The 25,543-nt window shown below is 36.5% G+C and overlaps 1 protein-coding gene across 2 annotated transcripts in view; it reads left to right on the top strand.

Annotated features, from left to right (window-relative positions):
* ATP9B (ATPase phospholipid transporting 9B (putative)) overlaps positions 1 to 25,543 on the top strand; it is a 167,117-nt gene that overhangs the window by 80,315 nt on the left and 61,259 nt on the right. For both annotated transcript variants that reach the window (XM_021385725.1, XM_021385724.1), the window contains exons 10-11: positions 2,721 to 2,796; positions 10,307 to 10,383. In XM_021385725.1, the coding sequence (XP_021241400.1) occupies positions 2,721 to 2,796; positions 10,307 to 10,383 (153 nt within the window). The remainder of the gene's footprint in view (positions 1 to 2,720; positions 2,797 to 10,306; positions 10,384 to 25,543) is intronic.

Raw genomic sequence — 25,543 nt, 5'->3', positions numbered from 1 at the left:
CTGAGTAGTTATAATCAGCTAAAAGCTTATCACTTTGTGAATTCAGGATGTGTGTTTTGTGTGCAACTTTACATTTCAAAGCACAAAATTTCATCTGGCCACTTCTGTAGGGTGATTAATTTTTTATTTTCGTTTTTTTCCTTGCTCTGTTACCACTTTAATTCTTCATATTCTACAGTGGTGATGAACACCTTGAGACCTGGTTCGTTTTTCTCTGGAATTCCACTGATGGCTTCTTTTCACTGAAGCAGGGCAGGGTAAAGAGAAAAACTACTTTAATCTGCACTCAGTTTAAAACACTTAAACTATTGTTCTGTTTAAGCATGAAAGTGCTTTTCATTTTATCTCATGGTCTTTTAGTGTCCTAAAATGTATTAACCTACAGTACTACACCACTATTAAAACATGTATGCATTTCTAAAGCTACTTTATTCTAAAGTTTGATTTTTATTATTCTCTAAAATGATTATGAAAGTGGAGTTATAGAAGCAAATATTTATCTCTTATTTTATGTATTCTATTCAGTGGCTAGTTAAAACACAATGTTCCTGTTAAAGCTTAATCTTTCTTCATCTTGGAATCCAGCATCTTTGTGAAAATTATTACTTGTCCATTAGTTTTATGTTGACCTAGTGATGCAGTGAGAAACTGCACAAATTTCTTATTTAGAATACTTGAACAGAATTTCTTTTTTTTTCCCTTCTACTTTGTAAATGTGTATTGAACTGTAAAAATCAAGCAGCCTTTCCTATGAGGACAGGCTGAAAGAGCTGGAGCTGTTCAGCCTGGAGAAGAGAAGGCTGCAAGGTGACCTGATATTGGCGGGTTTGATGACACTAAGCTGAATGGTGCTATGAAACAATGGAAGGGAGGGACACCATCCAGAGGGATCTGGACGTGCTCGAAAAGTGGGCACACAAGAACCTAATGAGCTTCAACAAGGCTAAGTGCAAGTGTTGCACTTTTGTTGAGGCAATCCCAGATGTGAGTGCAGACTGGGAAAAGAAATCATTCAGAGCAGTCCTACAGAGAAGGATTTGGGGATCCTGATGGATGAAAACCTAGACATGAACCAGCAGTGTGCTCTTGCAGCCCAGAAGGCCAACATGCCCTGGGCTGCATGAAAAGAGTGGTGGCCAGTAGGGAGAGGGAGGTGACTGTCCCCTCTGTTCTGTACTTGTAAGGTCTCATCTGGAGTATTGTGTCCATGCCTGGGGCCCCTGGTACAGGAGGGAATTGGAGCTGTGAGAGCAGGTCTGTAGGAGGGCCACAAAGATGATCAGAGGGCTGGAGCACCTCTCCTATGAAGAAAGGTTGAGGGTGTTGGGCTTGTTCAGCCTGGAAAAGAGAAAGGTCTGAAGAGACCTGGTAGCAGCCTTCTAATACTTAAAGGGATCCTATAAGCAGGATGGAAATCAACATTTTACACAGGTAGATAGTTGATAGGACAAGGTGTAATGGTTTTAAAGTAAAAGAGAAGAGATTTAGATTAGATGTCAGAGGGAAGTTTTTCACTGAGAGGGTTATAAGGCTCTGGAACAGGTTCCCCAGAGAGACTGCGGATGCCCCATCTGTGGAGGCATCCAAGGCCAGGTTGGATGAGATTACTTGTTTACTGTTAATTCCTTACATAAAAAAAAGATTTTCTTTATTCTTAGTTGAGACCTAATCTTTGTCAGAGACCATCTGACAATTATTGACAGAATATGTACTGCTTTTGTGAGTCTTGAGCCAAAATATGTTGTTTGTTGTTTTTTTATCATTTAGATAATTCTGTATCCTTCCTTTCGTTCCCTCTGTTTTTGACAGAATAGTTTTCTATGCGCCTTAGATAATTCTTAATTAACAGGAAACAGTTATAACTTCCTTGCTAGGGATCCTTGCAATTTTATACAAAAGCACGTTTATTTTGAGATTTTTGGCTTTTTAGGAATAAAGATTTCTAAGCAGCCCATCTCATGCTTATTTTCAAAATGAAGGTGAAAAGTGGTTGTAGGTTTTGATAATCAAGCTTATGTGAAATTTATTGTGTACTTGAGTAATTGGTGGTCTCTCATTTCCTGCAAAATGTTTAGCACAATCTGTAATCTGATCAAATGCACTTGATTACCCTACTTACAGTCAGTGGACTGAGGCAGGGAGGTGTAGAGGGACTTGGAAAGTTCATGGAATCATGGAAGCATCTCATATTGGAAGTGTTTCCCATTGGATGTGCATTCTGTACATGTTCTAAGACTGTGCAAGTGTGTTTACATTTAAAAGTCAAATAGTCTTCCCTGAAGTTGCTGTAATGTCACTTGGATTACAAAATGATAATGACCATAACTTACTGGATCATTTATAAATGATTAAAATAGCCATAGAGAACAAACAACTAATTTTTAGTGTTTAGTGATCTTAATTCATTTTAGTTGTTATACATGGCAAAGGGTTCCTCAGTTTGATAAAGCTGAGGAAAGAGCATGTTCCTTGTAAAAAATAATATTGACTTGATGTTTTTCTCTGAACATAAGTAGGTTTAAATAATACAACGTTGAATTACAGTGAATTTTTTTTTGTTAGAATCTAGACAATGTATATTCAGTGAATGCTATTACACAGTGACTTGATGCAAGGATTCAGGCATCTTGTGCAAATTATTTTTATTCAGATGATTTGGCATTGTTCTCAAGCATGACAATTTCTAATGTTGATCTACTAGTTCTTCTTATTTTTCACAGGAAGACAGTGATCCAGCAGTTCATGAAAGCCTTAGCATAGAAAATACGTTATGGGCAAGCACTGTTGTTGCTTCAGGTAAGTGTTGCAACATCAAATCTGAAAATACATCTAAAACTTCATCTGTGGAACTGTACTTTTATTTTACATAGTGAAATGTTAATGACTTTTCAAAGTCCTTGTGTCTTTCAGGCTAATAATCTGTTACTCCCTTGTTTGCATTCCCATCAGTTTCCTCATGTTACTGACAACATTTTCGTATCTTTTTAATTCTCCTTAATAGGTTTTTATACTTAAATTTTTCTATTTCAGTAGTGCTGTCTTTTGTATCCCATTAAAGCTATTGAATGTTTTCTCATCAATTAAAACTTCATATTGTAAAGTGTTATGTTTAGCCCACTGAGGATAGCAACTTGCTGAAAAGTGAGCCTGCTCTTGCATGTGTTAAGAGATTTTTTTAATATATGCATCATGCTGAGGGTAAAACTTGCTTAAAATCTTTTATCGGGCAGATCTTAATCAGAAATTATCATTTACATTGTTATATAATTTTCAATCAATTTTTAATATTAGTAATGTTTTCTGTGTCTTTCACGTATTATAAAGTAGATGCTGTATTCAGGCTCGAAGCCATTGTAAAATCACTTTTTAAACAGGAGAAAATTATTTTCTTTAGTTTTGCCCTGCGTAGGAAGTCAAAAGTACAGTAGGGAGAAAAGAAGGCTATGCACAAAGACAGAATAAGGAATTAGGAGCGCATGATTTCTAAAAGGAGCTAGAACTTAAGATCAAAAATTCGAACATTTGAGAATGTTACTCAAGAGGAGGGATATGAACAGGAAGGAAGTAAAAGAGGAGAGTGAGGAAGAAGGAGGAGGGCGGGGTGTGTTTCCACCTAACTAGCAAGGAGAAGCCTTCCTAGTAGGATCTGACTTTACGTTATTGAGGAGAATGTTAAAATGAAAATATTTGGAGGGTTGTGGGGAATAGATCAAGTTTAAGGAGTCAGCAAAGGACTCTGACTGAGCACTCCTTTCTAGAGCCTGATTAGATTGTCATGCTCTTTGAGGCCCAGTGTTGGTTTTCATTGCACTAGTAAACTATTCTCTGTGAAACTGTTTTATCAAATGGATGATGCTTCCAATTGCCTTCACTTAGGATATTAACTTAATTAGCCAAGATTTTTAACTGTGCATAAAACAGTGTTGCTTGTGAATTGCAAGTTTTAATTACAATTGTGACTCTTTGAAGTTTGATTTTCACCAAACTTAAACGTGGGGAAAAACTACAATGAAAGAGTATGTGTTTGCAAAAGCAATAATTCTGAATCAGCAATTTTGAATTTTAATTGAAAACTGCTTGTGTTTTCATTTCCAGGGTGGATTATTTGATCTTTCTTTAGAAATGTAGCGAAAGTCTGGGGCCTGTTGGTCTGCCATCTGAACTTGGCACCCAAATTAATGGAAACAGTGGACTAATTTATTCCTTAGCTTAGTGAGAGTAAACGTAAAATGGAGGTATTAAGTAATTTTGTTGTTTTCTTCTTAAGGATATTGTGAAGGTGTAATTGCTTATGAAGGTCTTAGGTTTGTTATTAATGCCCGTAGAAAAAAACACAAAGATAATTTCTGAATGACCACAGCCCCTTCTGAAGGGAAAAATAATGTGATGAATTATTAACAATGTCATAATAGGTCTAGATCTTACAAGAATTACTCAGCAAATCTATGGAGGTAATTTTTAGTATTTGACAGGATTGGGTCTATAATGGAAAGTAGGAAATGATTGCCTTAAGTCTGTTGCATATTTAACAAGGAATTTATGAAGTCTTACAGGTGGGTGGATAGTCATAAATAAGACCATAAGATGGAACAATTAGGAAACTGTTAAATAACGTTTTCTAGGTTTGGTGATAACTGATGTACTGATATTTTCATCCAAGGTGAATGTACATGGGTAAGTTAGGACACTTAAGGCTAAGTTAATTGTGAGTTACATATATATATTTAATTATACTTAATTGAATTTACAAGATTTCTGACAACTGAAAACTGTGTTAATAACACTTGTCGTTATAAGCATATATAAACCTCCTTGCTTAAGGCCTATGATGGCAGAACATCAGAAGTAGACTTGGGTGAATTTGCTTGCACCTGTGTGCCATCCCACAGCATGGCCTTTTAAAGTACTTGATTAAACCTGAAAAGTTTACTTGCACATAAGCGCTGTGATGGTGACTACCACTGAAATTCCATGAAAACAGAAGAATAAACATCTGGTAGCAGGATGAAGTCTGTATTATTTCTCTGCTTTATAGATAGATACTTCACCTCAACACATTTGTCTCTGGTTTCAGCCTTCCTTCTGCCTGTGATCAGTTTTGTTGCAGCCAGGTATTTTTCACCCAAAAGAGTAGCATATTTATGTTCGAACCTTCTGTTACTTTGACACTGCTTCAAGTAAGTGGGTATGTAGTCTGTGCCAAGGTGGTGAGTAGGGGTTATTTTGTTTCTGAGTGTGACACCATATGGCATGGGATATCCCTTGGGTGGGTTTAGATCAGTGTCATGGCCACAACCTCCTGGCTTTGTTGGGAGGGGGTTGGACCTGGCTTTGATGCTATGCCTCATTGCTTAGCAGTAGCCAAACATTGGTGCAATGCCAACACTCTTCTTGCTACAAGTGCTGAGCAAAGCACTGTATGGGCTCCTGTGGGGAACCTAACTCCATCTCAGCCAAACCCATTACAATATGGCAGTCATAGTGGCCTCTGAGCTTTGAAGGCTGCTTCCTTCAGTGTTCTTCAGGCAGCATGGACATCATCTGTTAGTAAACAGAGCATGTATGTGACCAGTTGTTTCTGGGACTGTTATGCCCTTGCCAGCTCCTTAAAGGTTGATAAAGAACATTCTGGGTCATATGATTTGTTTTGACATACCACTGACTGATGCTGTCAGTCTCAGCTCCCAAGACAAGGAGCTACATCACAGACACACAGGAAAGGAACAAGTTGGTTGAGTTGCAAACTTTCATTTAATTTCAAAAAAGGTTTTGCTTAGGACACGAAGAACAGTTGTCGGACAAGGTCATTCTCTTTCTTCCTGGCTTTGGGTATTTGTTTTATAAGATGTGTGGTGTCAGATATGTATGTAAAGGCATCATGGAGAATGGCACCCTGTGATGCAATTGCCAGTCCTCAGCTGAGTTTTGTGTTGTTTTCCCCCACTATAAACTTTGATGATTTTAGAGGGAAATGTGTATTTCACAGCATTAGTAGTAATAAAAGTTTGTGCGACATGGTATTGGGCAGCAGTAAGGAGAAGAAGAGACAAAGAATGTAGTCTGAAGAGCAATTAAGTTAAAAAAAGAGCAGGAGGAAATAATGTTTTCTTGTAATCCCATTGCATTATCTCACATGTAAAGTGCTGGCTTGTTTCCATTAAGACTTTTCCTACATATATACTTCTTCAGTACAGTGTTTTTATCAGGCCTATTTTCTTCCCCTTGTTCTTAGTGCTTTTATTTTTCAAAACCTTTGTGTGCTCACACATACCCTTATTGTGCATGCTAGGAAAGGGTTGCTAAGAGGGAGGCAGAAAGAGGGAAAGACAGTGAAGTAGTGATCACAAATATTTCCCCTATGAATCTGCTGGGAAATGAAATCAAGTTTAGCTCTTTTAGACGCTAGTGAGCCTGAATTAATTTGAGTTTACATTTTTAGAAAAAAAATCTTTATGTAGAGGATCAAGACTGCAGGATGGAGATTTACTGCAGTGTTTCTTTCGATCTTTGTCCTTTGGGCTCTTGAGAACCCCTTTCCTTGAAGTCACTGTTTGTCTGTCTCAGCTTATTTTCCTCCTTCCATGTGCTGAATTCCTGACGTTCCCTTTTGCACAGTACATAAAACATGTAGCTTCAACTAGGATAGCCTGCTGTCTCACAATGTGCTGTTACTGTTAGTCAAAGTGAGGTAGAAGGTCAAGGTCAGGCTAGGAAAAGTGTTTGGGGAACAGTATGGGGAATACCTCAGAAAAATTGAGCTCTGGTTGCTAACGCTTTGACAGCTTTAGGGGAAAGACACCACAAATCAATCATCTTTCAGATCAGTAACGGTAAATGTTAGTGTATAAAGGTTTGTCAGTTGATAAACCTTTATATGATAAACTTTTTTATGTTGAATTCAGAATGCTTTTGTCACACCTTATATATTCTATATGCCCAGATTTTCTAGACTCAGATTGAATAGTCAGATATAGAAATGTAAATCTGAAGTGCTTTTTGCTTCTTACTCTAAAGCCCTGACAGACATCTGGATACTGTGTGTACAGAAAGTACAAAGACTAATTTGCCTCGTTCGCAAAGGAAGCCTCACTCTCAAGCCTAAACCATGCAGCCATCCTTTTGTTATTATTAGGTAAATGTTTTTACTGAGAGAAGATACTTTAACTTTTTGCTTTTATAGACAACATCCAAGTGAGTTTTAAAAAGGTAACAGCAAGATACAGTATCTATGTATACTTCTTAATATGTATACTACTTCTGTGAAATTTTTACTGCTGAAATATGGTTTGTTTCTTATGGCATGTGGATGATACGATCATTGAAGCATCTGGGGAATTCTGAAAAGAATTTCTTATCTGTTGTTCTATGTTTTACCTTTCTCTATCCTGCTGGTCCATATTTTAAGCAGTCTTTAAAATAAGAGAATATTCTGTTGGTTTCCTTCAGATTTTGCTCTTTGTTTTAATAATATTGCCTGGAGGAGTAGAATTGTTGGTTACTGAAGACTTTTTTAAATAAGATAAAAAAAATATCACTGAAGAAATAAAATTTATAACCGTTTAATTTAAGCCACAAAGTATTTTGGAAACCTGTTATGTTATCGTGTTATGTTCAACTAAATTATAAAACCTTCACATAATGTGTTTGTCATCACTGACTGTGGTGATGTATTTATTCAAAATTTTGGTAGATTCCCTTTTGAAAAGTGAAAGAGAAAAGTGAGTTAAATTTTAAAAAGCCTGAGAAGGTCCACAACAGTGTGGACTTACTTTTTCATCTCCATTTATCAGTGTGTTTCAAACTGCTAAGTAAGATAATGCTATTTCCTGGGAGACCTGCTGAGGTACCTATTGAGATTTATATTAATGGAAAATTGTGGTCATTTGGGCAGATATCATCAGTCTTGCAAGGTTGCTTTGGTTAAAATCAGAACAGTTTGTATAGCTGCACAATAGTAAAAAGCACTACTTTGTGCCACGTTCCACAGGATTTTAATGAATTTCAATTGTCTCTTGTTTTCATACACTTTACATAATTTTTGTCTTGCAAGTATGGTATGATCTTGCAGTGGATTCTGAGTGTGCCTAATGATGTTTGTTAATTCTGTACAAGTCCTCTTTTATTAGTTTATCCAGGCACACAATCGTAGAACCATAGAATGGCTTGGATTGGAAGGGACCTCAAGGATCAACAAGTTACAACCCCCTTGCCGCAGGCAGGATTGCCAGCTGCTAGATCAAGTACTAGATCAGATTGTCCACGGCCCCATCCAGCCTGGCCTTAAACACAACCTCTGTGGTCAGCCTGTTCCAGCACGTCACCACTCTCTCAGTAAGAAACTTCACCCTGACATCTAATCTAAATCTCTCCTCCTTTAGTTTAAAATCATTCCCCCTTGTCCTGTCCGTATCTTCCCATGCAAAACATTGATTTCTCTCATGTTTATAAACTCCCTTTAAATACTGGAAGGCTGCAATGAGATCTCCCAGCAGCCTTCTCTTTTCGAAGCTGAACAAGCCTAGTTCCTTCAGCAAGTTTATTCCATTTGTATCTCCCCTAACATTTCTCTTCTTCATTAACCACTTCACTCTTACCAACTACTGCTTGCCATTTCTCATAGAAGTCCATACATAAAAACAATACGGTCATTGTTTTCACCATGGTAGTACAGGTATCTTTCCAGAGACCCTGAATTAGATTCAGTTCCTCCTAATGGGGTCTGGGCAGCAGGTCTGTTGGATTTAGCCAGACTTACGAAGAAAATTCAATAGACTGGTTTTTATCTCACTTTCATCTTTGAAACTAACTTTCCAAGAAACAGAATGAAAAACAGGTAGGACGGTTTGTTTTCCTGAACTGCACCAGCCCAGCCAAGTGTAACTTCTTGAGGAATCTTCCATCAGAAATAGTCCTCAGCAGCTTTTCCTTACCTGAACAGCTCCTAAGCCAGAGATCACTAGAGTGTGTGTCGGGAGGATGCCGTGTAGTTTATCATCCAGCATGCTGTGAAAGCTGGACAGAGGTGAGCTCACAAAATCCCTCCAAGCTGAAATGTCCCAAACTAATATTGGCATTGATTGGAGACCAGTTGGATTTTTTTGTTTTTTGTTTGTGTTTTTTTTCTCTTTCCCCTCTGTCAGCAGAGGCAAGCTAGCTTTGGGGAAAACGTGTCAAGGGAATTCTTAGGGAAAAGCTTTAATGTGGAGAGGAGAATGATAGAAAAAAAATTGTAGTGGTTCAGAAGATGTAATTTACAGTCACTTCGTACAAGGATTCAACGTTTTCACTGGCATTTTTATTCTTGAGTAAATGAAACTTCCTCTCTTTAACCATCATCTTGTTTTCTTTTTATTTCTTCATTTTTTATGGCCTGTTATGCTGTAGGAACAATGATAACCGATCTTTTACATTGTCTTGATGTTCCAAAGGTAAATAAAGTTAAAGTCAGGCAGAAGTGCAATGCTTCTAGAGTTCTTACAGTCATCTGAGCTTGGTGTTCCCAACAAGCCGTGCTAATTATTTTTTTATAGCATTAAGATGACAAATATGACCACATTATTGTTTGTAATAACATTAAACCATTTCACATCACTTGAAAAAAGAATAGAAATAGTCTTTATTTATACTAGAATGTGAGATGCGTAGTAGTAAAAATCTAAACAATAGTAAAAAACTGAATTTTTATTTAGTTGATAAATGCTTTTAGTGACAGAACATTCAGTAAAAATCAACAAGATGATTGGAACTAGTGAATTGTTTTAATATGCTATTAAAAATGAGAGTATTTTTGTATGGGAGTCTGTAAAAGTAATGAATTGAGTGAGCTGGGTGTTACATCATGATAGGTGACAGAGCTAGCAGGAAATTTGTGTATGATCGTAGAATCATAGAATCATTAAGGTTGAAAAGACCAGTAAGACCACTAAGATAATCTAGTCCAGTTGTGTTCAGCAGTACTGCACTCATGTTTTGTTCCTTTTGAAGGACAGTTATTTATGCTGTGTTAATTTCAGGAAAGAAGTTGAGACAACTTTCAGTTCAAATGCAAGTCTTTACCCAGCTACACTGTATTTTTTTCATTGAAAAGAATGAAAGGATGTAGTAATTTTTATGGATGTTAATTAAAGAAGTTACAACAATCCTTTATAATAAATCCTGAAAAACAGCATCCACAATGTTATGTATGTTGCATACATGTTTGTTTTATACAATTGATTTGTTTGAAGGATTGTAAATTACTGCTGCTTTTAATTCAGACCATTTTTTCTTAACTTACTTGACACCTCTGTTTTTCTTTGTTTTTCAGGAACTGTAATTGGTGTTGTCATCTACACAGGGAAAGAAACTCGAAGTGTAATGAACACATCCAATCCAAAAAATAAGGTCAGTTAACCTTGCTATGTGATTTCCTTCTTTTATTTTCATAAAACATAAATAGATGAACCTAAAAGTGAAGATCTACATGCTCTAAAGTATTTCGTGTGTGTTAGATTGAACTGTGTTGATGCAAGTGAATTCTGCCTCAGTCTCATTTCATAATTAAAACCATTCTTCGTTTAGCTAGGCCTGTTACAGATACTAATGAAAATACATTTTTTTTCAAATATAAATATATATCCTTATACTTTCTGTATTTCTGTGTCACAGCAGATTATGAGCTCCCACTTCATTTCTCTCAGATTTTTTTTTTACTGTAAAATATTTGGCCGAAACTGCACAGGAGTTGTAAAGACTGTTTGTAACAGGCTACTAAAATTTATGCTGGCTCCCAGAGAAAGTGGAGTGTGAAAGCTGAGGTTTCAGTGAGTACCTAGAATGTTTTTGCAGAGGTTTTTATTAGTTTTGTAAGCAATGAAAACATCTTCAAGAGATATGTCATTTGGAGAAATACTGGAAGTTTGAGTGCTTCTCTGTGTGCTAGGTTCTTTCAGTTCAAAACAATGGAAATAGTTTCATCAGTAATGTTTCTAATACGAGTCAGGTTGGGGGAGTGCACTCAGTCATAAAGATATAAAACTTTAGGCTGTATCTTTGAACCTAGACCTGTGTTTAGTAGGAGCATACTTGATTATATTGAGAGGAAAAATATATTGCTAGAGGTTTAAAAAAAAAATCATGACAGGCTGGCATTTTCATACCATTCATAGCAAGTTACTCTGAGTAGGAACATCAAGAATGAAATGATAATACAAGTTGTTTGAAGCAGTTATTATTGTTCCCCTTGAGCGTATTGATTTGTGTTTCTAATAGAGATGCTTATAAATGTCTCACTGACAGAGATGGTTGATATATACCATCACATGGCATGAAATGTCCTTTTATTATTTTGATATATGTAACATATGTTTTAAAATAAGAGTAAAATTGAAGTAGAATGTTAATGGTTCATAATGACTTTCTTTTCTAATGGTTCATAACTACTTTGCCTTCTATCTGGTACGAATAGGAGCCCTTTAGCAAAAGAATATTCCTTTGAGCATTCTGAACAAATTTTGACAAATAATACAGGTGTTAAAAATGAAATTATTTAATATAGTAAATTTATAGGTATTGTAGTATGCATAAGTACAACATGCTTTGCCTGAATTAAACAGATTCTGGAGATGTGCTCCATGTAAATTTTTGCTACAATTTTCACATGAGTATTTCACACTGAAAAGTGTGGTGAAGGGTCTGTTCCAAATCTCTGATATTTTCAAATACAGCATTGAAACAGTTGCTCTAAGTTTCCATCAGAAAAATACTAAGTTGCAAATAAAAGTGCAATAAAGAGAGCCAGTGGCATGTTGACAAGATGCGGCATGCTTTTTAACACTGGGGCAGTGCACCTACTGCCATTACTTGCCTAAGGCCCTAACATTACGACTGGTTGCCACTGAAACTTGGTCTTTTATCTACAGTGGGAATGTAATAAAACTTTAAATTTTTATGAAGTGCTAAAGCAAAATATTCTGTACTAACACATGCGGTCAAATTCTAGTAACATCTTCTGGCATATAGTGTAGTATCAGCTTGAGGACAATTAGTAATCATGTTATCATGATACAGCGTTTAATCTGCGACTGATGAGACAGGTGCTGCTTGTGTAAATAAATATTATTCATTTATTGTCCAATGGACTGTACTGTTAAAATATGCAATATTCTAAATATATATATTTATTTCTTTCTCAGAGATGGTATAGCTGATAGGTATCTACTAAATGTGAAGAATTAAGTTGAATATAGCAGGTGTACCTGTTTAAATGGCTTTGCCTTGGTAGTTGTATAGAGTATTTCAAAAATTCAAAAACAGGTGAACGCATTCTGTAGAGCCTACTCGCTACAAGAGTTTCCTCCATTTTGTGTCAGTTGTCTTTCACATTACTTTGTAAATGTGTAAATGAGTCTTCTGTGTACCAATTGCTCAACAATAATATTGGTGAGGATTTCTTCACCATCTGTGAACAGAATGTCTGTATTAGTAATGTAATTAGCAAGGATGGATTTGGGAACTGAAAACATTAAAACACCACCATGACAAATGAGTAAGTAATAAAAATGTGTGTTGGTATAGAAAATAATTATCAGCATTTTGTAACATGCATTTTTAGTTCTACCTTTCTGTGGAGTTAACATCCTTCTGTGTTTGCATCTTCTACCACAGGGTGAGATCAGTTTGCATATTTCTGTAATGTAAGACACTTACTGCTTATAAATAATATTCTGTCCTAGCTAGCCTTGCAGCAGGTAGCACTACAAGGAGAAGAACAGAAGCCAGTTCATTCTTTCTTTATGTGTTTGGGAAAGGGAGTCCTCCTTTGTTTTTTTTTTTTTTTCAAACCTGACAATAATGTTTACATGTTTGATGGGGCATAAAACAATCCTTGAGATTAGAAAGGATATTACAATTGAGAGATCAAATGTGCAAATGTTTATAAGATAAATAATTGCACCTAATTGTTGCTGAAACAAAATCAAAATTGTTATTTGCATTATTACTGCATGGTCCAGAGGAAATAAGTCTGCCTTATCTTATTCTTTAACTAATACTTGCTCCAAATACTGTTTTGGAACTGTTTTTAAATTGCAAACAGTCTCTGTTGCTCTTCGAAAAAAACGAAAATAGTATTCTAGAGAGTTTGTCGTAAAATGTGTTGATATGCTCTTGTTCAGAATGTGTAGTTTTGGGAGGAAGTAAACACTGAGATCTAGGATTCTCCATTTACATTTCCATGCTGAAACCTCTGTGGTGAGATATCTCCAGACATGACTCTTTCATTATTTGTCTCTTCATTGAAATATTAATTGTAAGATAAATGCTTCTCTTGTCTTTCTTACTGTAGTATAACTATACTGCTCTATTTGTACTATGAACTGGGTTTTTCTAATGGCAGTTTTTTCATTTTCATCCTTAAGGATAGATGCTTTTTGACTAAGCCAGTATTAAAATTTAGAGATGTGGGCCAGTTCTATAAACAGTTTCAGCAAAAGGCTAAAATTGAAATGAGTTTAAGCAAAATTTTGTATAAAAAGTTGTAAGATGTATGTGCCTGTTCAAGCATGTGATTTATCTGTATGTTAGACTCAGAGGGATTTATTGTGTTTATTGAAATATTTAGTCTTTCAAGCAACAATATTTTAACATAAACTCAACACTTTGTGGGTTTTTTTATTACAATTATAGAAATTGTTTCATTGCCTAAGGATGCAGACAGTCTGAAAACCACAAAGATAGAAGAGAATTTTCCTAATGGATCAGTTTAATATGCTTTTAATTCCAAACAATCTAAAGAAAAATGATTTCTATCAAGGTTTAATTTCAGTCTAAAATAATGTGTTTTGTGCTTTAGATAAATTTAGAAATAGTAGCATCATTTTTATTATAGTGTAATGGCTCTATGCTTTCTACCTCATTGATAGTCACAACAGCTTACTCAGGAACACAGTTCCATCCTTTTAAATAAATAAAACAGATTGAATTGTGTTCTTCACAATGCTGTAATCAGTAATCAATCCTGTTTGGTCAGATATTCTTAAACTTTGGCTTTCTTGATAAAGTTGGACTTCTCAGTGCTAAAGGTCATATACAGGTGTTAATTAACTAAGAGGGAAATTAACAAACTACGATTATTTATTTAGTCTGGCATTTTGCAGTATTCTCTTATTCTTACCTATTTAAAGTGCACTGTTGGTTTTTTTGCAACCCAGTTTTAGAATTGCTTTCACAGTTTTGGTTTTCATTAAAGGCAAGAATGTTAATATAGTCCTCTTGCAAAGGTGACCTGTCTCTATCAGTAGAAACAGATTTGGGGGCTAAAGTTTAAAGTGTGTGTATATATTTGGATGGAGAAGAAGCCAATTTGAAGGGAGATATTTTGTGTACTAAGGTTGAAACACTAACATAACTTAATCCGTGTATTAAATAGATTTTTAGAGCGTATACTAGAATGTATTAAAATGAGTAGAAATCATCTTAAGTAAAACTGCTGAGAAATAAGTAATGTCTGTAAAGGAGATACAGAATGCAATATGACTATTGTGCTTCAGATTAGTATAAAAATAGTTTTCATATTGCTCATCTTTAGCAGCATTCAGACGCTTCATTTTTGCATTATTATGGAAGCTTACATCTGCTGCTGTGTTTTAGCAGTTTGTTAGTCACAAAACTTGATAGTAAGCATTCAGTGTTCATTGGAATAATAACACTTTTTTTTCCAAAATTTTTGTCTAACCTGTAATCTAAAAACTAAATATGTCTAGTGCTTTGCTGATATTGTAAGTTTTTGTCACACAAATCAATAATATAAGAACTGATATTGTTTTCTTTTTGTTGTTTGTTTGTTCTTAAAAAAAGTCACCCATGAGACTGGAAGTAGTTAAAAATAGTAGTTAAAAAGTGCCCAATTAAATACTGTCAGATAATACAAACAAATTTGTTGTTACCTAGAGAACTTGAGATGAGCCTCAGAAACACAGTGACTTAATTCTGCTGCTACAGTGTTGTGTAAGGGCCAATAACTTGTACAGTTGTGTTATTAAATTGGAAATTTAATATTGTTCATAGTTGATTTGAGAAGAGGGAATGAAATAGCTTGTACTGGTTGCATACAGTAGCGAGAAACAGAACAGAATGACCTTGAAAAAATGTTACATGGTTTCTAATGACAAATTTCAAGGATTTAGAATGAGAAAAGGGTTTGTATATTGCTTTTTACTGGAGTATGGTCTGCTGTGCTTAATCCTCCTAAAAGTCCTCCCTGTATAGGATGAAACTGAGAAAGCTGTTTCCTACATTAAGTCAGTAGCCCCCAAACTGGGTTTGTGTCCCTTCTGCCTACAGCTTCAATCCAAAAAATACCTGAAGACCAACTTCCCGACAGGTACAAGAAACCTCAATCAGAGGAAGGGAAAACTGCTGGAATTGGACCGTGTGGAAAATGCATGAAATATAGCTTTAGTGCTTTTATTTCTTCTTATCTGAACAAAAGAAGGAATGTATCACAAGGTGAGAAGTAGAGGAGGGAGAACCTTGGTGTATTAATAACACTGTAGTGACAACTGAACAGCGCTGCCATCCCCAAGGGCTAGAGAGTTTTAGTGAGTTGGATGGAACAGTGTTAGATAAGGAAGAGGACAAAAGGTGTCACTCCTTTAAAAAAAAAAAAAAAAAAAGACTGAAAAGGAACAGCTGAATGGCAGATGAGCAGCCACCCTTGTTATTCCAAAACCCAGATTAGAATATTGCAGTGCTGCCAAACATTACTGACAGTTTCCAGGAATCAAACCACAAGCAAACTTTGTGTCTTTTACTCACAGTCAGAAGGAGTATATCTCACTGCTATCATTACCATTAACTCCATGAACTGAAATAGCTGAGTTGTGGAACCAGATGTTTCAGTCATTGAATGACTAATATGGAAAAAGTGTAATTCCACATAGTGGAACTAATGTTTTCATTTATACTTAGAAAACTAGAACAATAGTGCATTTATATTGCTGTATTAAAACAATACTAAAAACGTTAAGAGTGGCGAACAATGTCTCAGTAAAGGCTGAAAATCTTGATTGATGCCTTTGAGCGGTGGTCTACATAGATGGACAGTATTCACTTAATGCAAACGAATACATTGTTACAGGTTTTTTAGAGTAGAACGGTGGGCTGACAGAGGTTATCAGTCCAACTGTCTGACCACGTAAGGGCTAACAAAAAGTTAAAGCGTATTAATGAGAGAACATTGTCTCAGTGTCCATTGAACACTGACAGACATAGGGCATCAACCACCTCTCAAGGAAGCCTGTTCTAGTGTCTGACCACCCTCACAACACAGAAATGTTTCCTAATGCCCAGTCCAACCCTCCCTGGCACAGCTATTCCCATCCTGCCATTGGTGACCAGGAGCAGAGCCCAGCATCACCCTCTGCTCCCCCTCCTCAGGGAACTGCAGAGAGCAATGAGGTCACCTCTCAGCCTCCTTTTCTCCTGACTGCACAACCCAAGTATCCTCAGTCTCTCCTCAGAGGGCATGCCTTCCAGCCTTGTTTACAGCTTTGGTGCCTCCTCTGGATGCTTTCAAGGACCTTAACACCCTTTATATCCTGTGGAGCCCAGAATTGCACACGGTATCCAAGGTGAGGCCACACCATCACTAAATGCAGCAGGAGAATAACCTGTTTTGACCAGCTGTCTGTGCTGTGTTTAATGAACCCCAAAATGCAGGCACGCTGTTGGCTCATGCTGAGCCTGCTGCTATGTGCACTCTCAGGTCCCTTTCTGCTGGGGTGCTCTCCAACCACTCATTTCCCAGTCTGTGCCCGTGTGTGGTACTGCTCTGTCCCAGGTGCAGAACCCAGCATTTTGCGTTGTTAAACTTCATGCCATTGCTGATGGCCCAGTGCTCCAGTATATCTAGATCCCTTTGCAATCAGTCAGCAGTACCTCCCAGTTTAATATCATCAGTTAATGTGCTTAGGATGTAGTCACCTCCTGCATCCAGGTCAGAGATAAAAATGTTGAACAGAACTGGCTCTAGAACTGTGCTATGGCAAACAGTGCTAGTGACCAGCTCCAGCCAGAAAGATGTACCTCCATTCAGTATAGTACTTTGAGCTCTACCATTTAGCCAGTTCATCACTCAGCATAGTGTGTACCTGTTCATCTCACAGTTGGACAATTTCTCCACAAGGATGCTGTGAGGGATGGCGTCAAAAGCATTACTATAATCCAGGAAGATTACATCCACTGGCTTCTGTTCATCCACCATGTGGATGACCTTATTCTATGACAGGCATGTCCAACCCTCAGGCTGGATTCAGCCCAGCCCATACTGCAGCCCACTCCCTGCCTTGTGCTGTCATGATGGTGGCTCTTCTGCCTTAAGCGGCCTGGCCCACCTGCAAACATGTACCCATTGCTCAGCAAGAGCCAAACATCAGTGTGCAACTAACACTGTCTGGTTGAAACCAGTACATGGGAAGGGTGCACTGCAGTGCTAACTCAAGTGATGGCAACTACTTATTTGCATTTTGATACATTGCCTAAACACAGTGCTCTGAATGGTGGAGAATATGAAGCCTTGTTTTCCTTTCTCATACTGAAACTTGAGAATAGGTTTCAAGATTGCAGAAAAAAGTTGTCAATTTTTTGTTATATTTGCGACTCCATTTTCAGTCAGCATAAATACATTACATGCAGATTTTCAAGTGGAATGGATAGAGTTGCAATCAGATATTCAACTCAAAAATTTGATCATGTCTTTACCAAATTTCTATAAAACTTGTCTTGCCAGAGAAAAATATCCCTCACTTCACAAGCATACCTTATTCATGTTGTCACTTTTTGGCAGTACGTACATTTGTGAGCAAATAATTTTCAAGGATGAAGCACAGGAAGAGTAAAATGTCATCAAAAATCTCTGATGAACACCCTGAGAAGTTACTAAGAATGGCAGCCACTTCCATCGAATGAGAATGATGCATTCAGTAGTTTAACAGAAACAAAACAAGGTCAAATTTCATGCAGCTTTTGTGTTCTTGTTGCTGTCTTTTTTTTAATGTTTGAATAAAAAATATATATTTTAAGAGTTGTTGCTTATGTATATTAATGACATTATGCATTTTACAGGTGAGCCAAAAGGTTAGACACCTATGTCCTAAAAGGACATCAAATTGCTAAGGCAGGACTTTCCCTTAATGAACCTATGTTGACTATGTCTGATGATAGCTTTGTTCTTTAAATGTCTTTCAGTAACCCCCAGGACAATCTTCTCCATAGCTTTTCCAGGGACTGATGTTAGAGTAACAGGTCTGTAGTTTTCTGCATCTTCTCTTGTTTCCTTTTTGTAGATGCGTTTAATGCTGGCTAACTTCCAGTCAGCAGGGACCTCCCCAGATTCCCAGAACATTTGGTAAATTGTTGAGAGGAGTCAAACTGTAACATCCATTAACTCCATTAGCAGTGTATTTTTTTTAATAGTCTTCTTTATTTTATATTCCAAAAGTAGTAAAATGGTAATACTACACATGGGAAACCAAGGCACTTGAGAGGGGAAAAAAGTAAATGGCTATTTAAGGTATTGGACTTTGCTTTTCATGCAACTTAATGGTTATAGTACTGGTATGTATGAAGTTCTGTTACTGTTGGATTTGCGTGGATGTGATGATGTCTGTAGCCTCAGAGGAAACCTGATGTTAATTTTCCTTGGCATCCAGAAAGCAATATTAGATCATTTACTGATCTACTTTGATGTTGTATGACTGGGACAGAGAATAAGTTGTTCCATGTTTTGACCGGCTATCAGTTCACAAATTAGAGTCCCAGAATAATTTATGCCTTAACTTCCAATTTGTTCTGAAAACAACAATTAAACGTTTTATGAGACTGGTATGTTAGATCATGTGATACATCTTTTTCTGGCTACATGTAATTTTTTAGTGAAGCACATAGCTTGGTACAATACATTGCTTGAGACATGGATGTTGAATCAACACTTCTGCATCACTTTCTGTTTACAGTCCTAGTGCAAGGCAAATTATGTGCAACAGTATATAAGGTAGTTCTAAACAAAATAATTGTATAACTCTATAGGATACTGTTATAGCAATTAAATGTTAACTTGTACATCTTTGATCATTAATAATATTGAATGACATCAGGTAGCAACACCCTGCACTGGCTTTCATCTGTACTGAAAGCAGTTTTGAATGGAATCTTATTTCAAGAGTGTGTGTGTGTTAATATATATGTGTGCATATATTTAATTTTCTTGAGCTTACCTGGAGAGCCTGGATATCTTCGTTTATGAAATAGTAATGGGAGGGAGAGAGGGAACAAGCAAGGGGAGTGGCTTTGGTAGTTAGAATTCTAGCATTACTGCAGGTAAATTTCTGAGGTATTTTATGATAGTGGGTAGGTAGGTTTATGAGGTATTTTGGAGTTAGTGGCAAACTCATCCATTCACTAAGCCTAAGACTGTGTTTGTTGCTGCAAAATTCCTCTAATGTTAATTTCGTTATCTGTTATAAGAATACAGGAGAATAAAAAATTATATGTTTTAGAATTGAAAAGATTAGCCATAAGCCATAGATAAATTGGAGTCCTATATTTTTGTTGTTTTGTTATTTGATGTTCCAAGACATTTCACTTCTCCATTTTGGAGACTCTTACTTTAAATTGTTCGATTTTTTTTGTTGTTGTTGTAGTAAGTTTAAATTTGAATAAGTTAAAATTCAGCTCAGCAGCTCAACATCAGTTCACGCCAGTGTTTGAGGAAGGATCAGTTGTGGAGTACAGAGTTTTCGTAGTAGTACCTACAACAGATTACTCTCACAAAACTTTCAGAGCAATTATTTTGAAGTTGATCAATTTGTGGAATAGCCTCTTGATTCTTCACCAGAAACAGCGTATTTTACCTATAGCAAACTAGGCTAAAATGAATCATTTCTGGTGAAATATACAATCCATTTGAAATGTTACGATTCTACAGAAGATAATGCAAAAGGGAAATTTGCTGTCTATTGGCTTACTGATTGTCCCAGTGAGCTGTTAAGAGGTAGTCCATGTCCACTTCCTCTCAACTGCCTCCACTGCTGCTGCTTATCAGTGACTGGAGTTTGCTTTTTCACTTGAGTTGATCCTTACAGTTCTGTTGCCTTTCAGAGTTAATCACAGCATCAGTAAAAAGCAGCTGCTGTGAGATGGAGAGGGTAAGGGCAAATAGGCTCTGACTTTCAGGTGATGGTTAGAGAATACTCATCTGACTGCTTAGAATTGCACCACCTTCCTAATGCACTGTCTGTGAGCCTGTGCTGGCAGAGTGCAAGACAAAATGTTGGAAACCAAAATATTAGAGTTGGATAAATACATCATTACATTTTTTTCTCCTTTAGCATTATGTTCTGTGTATCTAGTGGTTTTTTGTGTAACAGCAATGTAGCACAGTTGTCACCAACATTACATATATTTTTCAGCTATTGAAAGGAATTATATGAGGAGGAATAGAGGTGAACTTCTCTGTGAGTATGTTCGTAGTATATTAATTGTGAGTTTTTGTCTTTTTTTTCTTCCGATTATTGTGAAGGATGGCTTTCTGAAATGTCAGAAGCTAGTGTCTTGCAGAAACCTAGTTGGTTTAGCATTTTTGAAATAAATGCATCTGATTCATGTCATTTATTTGAATGTTTTATAGATATTATTGCTTAGTTGGCAAGTCTTCCCTATATCTAGCTCAGATACAGAAAAACATTTTTTCATATATGGACCTTTTTAATATCGTAAATGGAAATCTGATTTTCTAAGTACTGGAGACTCAGTGACAATCATGTTTCACATGACCTGAAATCTCAGTCTACCGTGATGCATATCTGGAGGGAAAGGGAAAGTTCTGTGCATATGAGGACATAGTATTTGTTTTTACATAGGTTGAACATATTAATCATAGCTATGATTAAAGTAACAGGTTTGTCATGCTCATAACAAATATGATTTTTTCCTTCATTTATACCCTCGTTCAGAGTGTGAGCCTGTGGATTTCACATTAAAATCAGCATTCCAGTTTTTGCTGGATAAAGATGGTGTTCTAGATTTTAGACTGTGGATTAGTTTGCAAAGATTTGGCCACTCTTCATATTTTTAAAGCTAATTCCCTTCCTGTCCTATCTTTTGGAAAGTATCCTGAAACACTGTTTTTACAAAACAGGGTTCAGTTTCATTTCTTTTTGGATACTTTGTGGAATCTTTTCTTAATCTCATAGTCTCCAAGGAATCTACTGAAATATTTTGTTTCATGAAAACAAGGATAGATGACTCAGCTGAAAATCAAATTCTTACTTTTGCCTTAGGGTTTGAGGGATAAGCTTTGTTCTTCCTCCTATCACAGAGCACTTTTTCTAGTTTAAATTTGAAAGTGATTGGGCAGTTTAATTCTTCTTTTTTTTTAAGTTATTGTTGTCAATTGTTTGATTCACTGTGTTTTAATTGCCTACTGTGACCTGTTCATTGTTCTCAGTGTGACACTAGCAGCACCAGTCCTCTACTATTTCTGGTAGTTCCATCTACCCAGTTCTTTCCTTCAGCTGCCCACAGATCTTGGGGACACATCCCTGTCTCGCTGCAGCACCTTTGTGAAGAAGAAGGTTTTAATTCTTTGATAAAGCTGAAGTTATCAAAGAATACTCTTCATCTGTCACAGCTCATTGGTCATGGAAAATACTGTCTTGGATCATTTTCACCCATTGAGCAACCACACTGTGGAGATCATGATCCTGGTTCACATCTTCAATCTTGTCTGCATTTTCTGTGAGCTTTTCCCTGCCTCGACTATCTCTTACTGTTGTCTTCCTGCTCCAGCTTCTTTTAGTGCAACTTGTATTTGTCATGCTCAGCTATCTTGTTGTTGTCTCCAGCTTGTCAATGTATGGTTTATTTCTTAACATGTTTAGGGTTGAGAAGGAACACCCCACAAGGAGTTTGAGTGCATTTCACTGATCTTCTGTAAATACATCACTGAAATACCTTGCCATCATATTAGTCTGAACATTCTCTGGTTTTATGGCCATCTCTCATTCTAACTTGTGCATTCTTGTTTTATATATTTCTGTATTGTTGGGGAACTCCCCACGCTCCCCACAGGGTTACCCTCCTAGGCGGGCGGGAAGCCTGATACTCAATGTGAGGATATGCAGCTTCAACTTTATTGTAGCAACACACCATCTTATATAGCATCTATGCTTCCAGGGATACAGGGTCTATGCGACCAAGCGTATAAGAGAACAATACCGTTACCCAGGCTAATTTTGTGTACAGTACATGTTGTTAAGTACAGAACTCTACTAGAAACACCACATTCCATGCAGGTATAACTTACCCCTTTCATCTAAGATTACATCGTAAATCATTAGTAAATCAGTAGCTACGTGCTGCCAAGCGCTGCCAAGCAAACTGTTTCCCAACACTGTATCATTACTTTCTTCTTTACACTTAAATCATCTTGACTTGTTTTTAGGATAGGATAAGTTTATATAGTGAACTAGTAACCTAGTACAGAGCTATGGTCAGTGCTAGGGAACCTCTCTCAAACTGCAGTTAAAAAGTAAAATACAATCTTTAATCTTTTAGAATGAGATGCACCTATTTGTGCTTCAGCTATGAAGCAATATTCATGAGAGCACTGGGCACAAGTGTGAAGTAGTTCCCCTTAAAGCATTATATTGCAAGTATGCATCTTCCCTATGCTTATTTATCCCTTTACATCAAAGCATTTATTCCATTTCTTATTCTTTAAATAAATGAAAAGAGTATATATCTAGCCTTTCCTGTATGATACAAGTTTGAATTGTTTAACAAGTACATTAGTTGGTGTTCTTAGTAGTTTTTTAATGCCCTGCATAATATTTTATATTTAACTTAGATGTTCCAGTTTTCTTCAAGAATCTTAATTCATTTATAAGTACTCCAGGAGTTTTATAGTTGTACTACACAACGGTTTCCATGTGGAAGGTTTGCTGGCTTCCAATGACCCTTAGCTGCCATCTGGTACAAATTCAAAGTGCTTCTGTCATCTGCTGCTAATTGCTGTCACCTGCATGTTGCAGTCACTCTGAGCAACTTGGATTGCAGTAAAGCAAGATGCAGATTGCTTTGTATAGTTGTAGTCTATCAATAATACACATCATTTCTTTATTAATATTAATTTAATAAGTACATCATGAAATGACATGAATTCATATAAATGGCATTTTCATGGTTTTTTTTAATTGCTGTTTTTGGCTTTATAGCCTGGCATTAAAAATGTGTGAAGATTATGAATATATTTATTATTTCAGTTTTTTTAACCCATTTATTCTGGTAAGATTGTACCATCTGAATCTTGCAGAAGAGTTCTTTAATCCTTTTTGTATGCTGATAAGCTTTTGTCAGGGTGCTAGCCTACAGCACCATATTATATTAATGTATTTTACTTGTAATTTAGAGAACAAGAAGAATATCCTGTTCTGAAGGCTAAACTGTCCCCTGTGGCACTTGCACAGCTGATAATCGTGAACTAGAAAGATGTGTATATCAAATAGTTTACAAAATGAAGCCAGCTGTGTTTCCCTATGTACTGTGGCTTCCTGACATGCATCATTAAACCTTATTAGCTACTTCCTTTTACAAAGGTTCTTGTAGTCTTGAACATTGCATATTAACATTTTCTGCCCCTCCAACTGGAAATTATTTGCTTTATTGTAGAGTGTCAACTTGCTCTGGTTTCTGATGCATTCTAATTGGTACTTTAGAGTATAATCATAGTGAAACACCACTCTGTGCATTTCTTTATTTGGAAATTAATACAGACCTTTTCACTTTATCTGTCAATCTGGGCACACAGTTCCCAACTGTTGGGATGCCTTACAAAACTCTCAGATGGAAAATGGTTCATAGGAAGTCTTCAAGATACAAATACAAGATGTTGGAGTTCACTTCTGCTTTTTTGTTATTGTTGACCTAATAGTGATAAAGCTATTTCAACTGATAAACATTACAGTGTTAAAAATCTCAAAAAATGTAATGATGTAAAGTTCATTTGTTGCAGATGAGATTCTGTTTAAAAAACAGGACCACACACGTAGGAGCATACACATGCATGTGCACATACACCTATTGATCACACAGTTGATAGTGAATTTCAGCTTTCAAACCTAAACAAAGAAGAATTTTAAAAATATTTTCTCTGTCAATGAAAACGGATTTTTAATTAGGTACAAATTCAAATTATTTAAATATATATGCATCTTTGTATATTTACAAATTCTACAAGCATTTCATCAAAAAGGCAAAGAATTACTTCTGATATCAATGAATAAGACTTCAGACAATATCATTCCAGAACCTTATCTGTTTGCTTAATCCCAGCAAGAATCATTTCAAGATGATATGTTGCACACAATTAGCTCTAAACACGTTTTTTGTTTACTTGGGACCAGGAGGTACAAATAGCTTGGAAGTTATATAAACTACGAATAATATAATTTTGGGGGAGAAAAACTAAGAACCATCTTAAACAGATGCTTTTTTGTTAACGTTCCTCTATTGTAAATTTTGATATTCATTAGAGAAGGCTGTTTTTATTCAGAAATATATAGCTTAATTTTATTATGCTGATAACTTCTAGATTTCTTGTCATAACTTACTACATAGTAGAGCTTGAAAATCTGTCCTTTTACATTATAGTAGCAAGAAAAACATAAAATCTGATCTAGAAGATATCGTGGAGAAAAGTTGTTTCCCCCATGCCCTAAATGCTTGTGGACATTTACTGTGGACGTATTTTGGGTGTTTCATCTCAGACTTTGAATTAAAGAATTATAGAATCCTTAAGATTGGAAAAAACCTCTAAGATCATCTAATCCAACCATCCATCTACCAGCAATATTGCGACTTGTGAAAGATTCTTTCTCCCTGTTCTGTTCTTTGTGATTTTCCCTTTATGTTCCCTAATGTAATTAATCTTCAAGAAAACTCCTGCTTATTTTTCATCGCATTGAGCAGTTTTCAAGCTATACTTGATCAGCATGATCTACTCTGAACTAAAAGAAGAGGTGAAAAGATTAAGGAGTATCAGGGAGTGTGAAAGGGAGATAGACCTATGAAACCACACCCTACCATCCCTGCGATAAATGCTCTGTGAGGAACACCCTATGACTAGTGGAGAATCCCCTTACCCTCTTGACATCAGGCAGAAGACCTAAGACACAGGAAAGAATGGAAATGGGTCCCTGCTTGGGGTGGCAGGTGAATCCCCTCCCAGCCTACTTTGCCTTCCCAGGTAAACTTGCACAATAGGTATGAGGCTCTGGAACTTGAGGGACTGGCAAATGAGGTTGTTGATGAAAGTCCATCCAAGGGGTTGTCTAGGGTGAGTCTGTCAACCCCAGCTGTTAAGCCTGCCTCTGCCAAGAGCCAAAGAAGGGTAATTGTCATAGACAGCTCCCTTCTGAGGGAAACAGAGCCTGATATGCTGACTGGACCCTTTCCTCAGGGAAGTCTGCTGCATTCCTGGGCCTATCTGAGTGACATTAATAGGAAG

The sequence above is a fragment of the Numida meleagris genome, chromosome 2 (assembly GCF_002078875.1).
Source record: "Numida meleagris isolate 19003 breed g44 Domestic line chromosome 2, NumMel1.0, whole genome shotgun sequence".
Lineage (NCBI taxonomy): Eukaryota > Metazoa > Chordata > Aves > Galliformes > Numididae > Numida > Numida meleagris.
The sequence above is the reverse complement of the archived record's forward strand: the minus strand, read 5'-3'. Positions and strand labels throughout refer to the sequence as shown.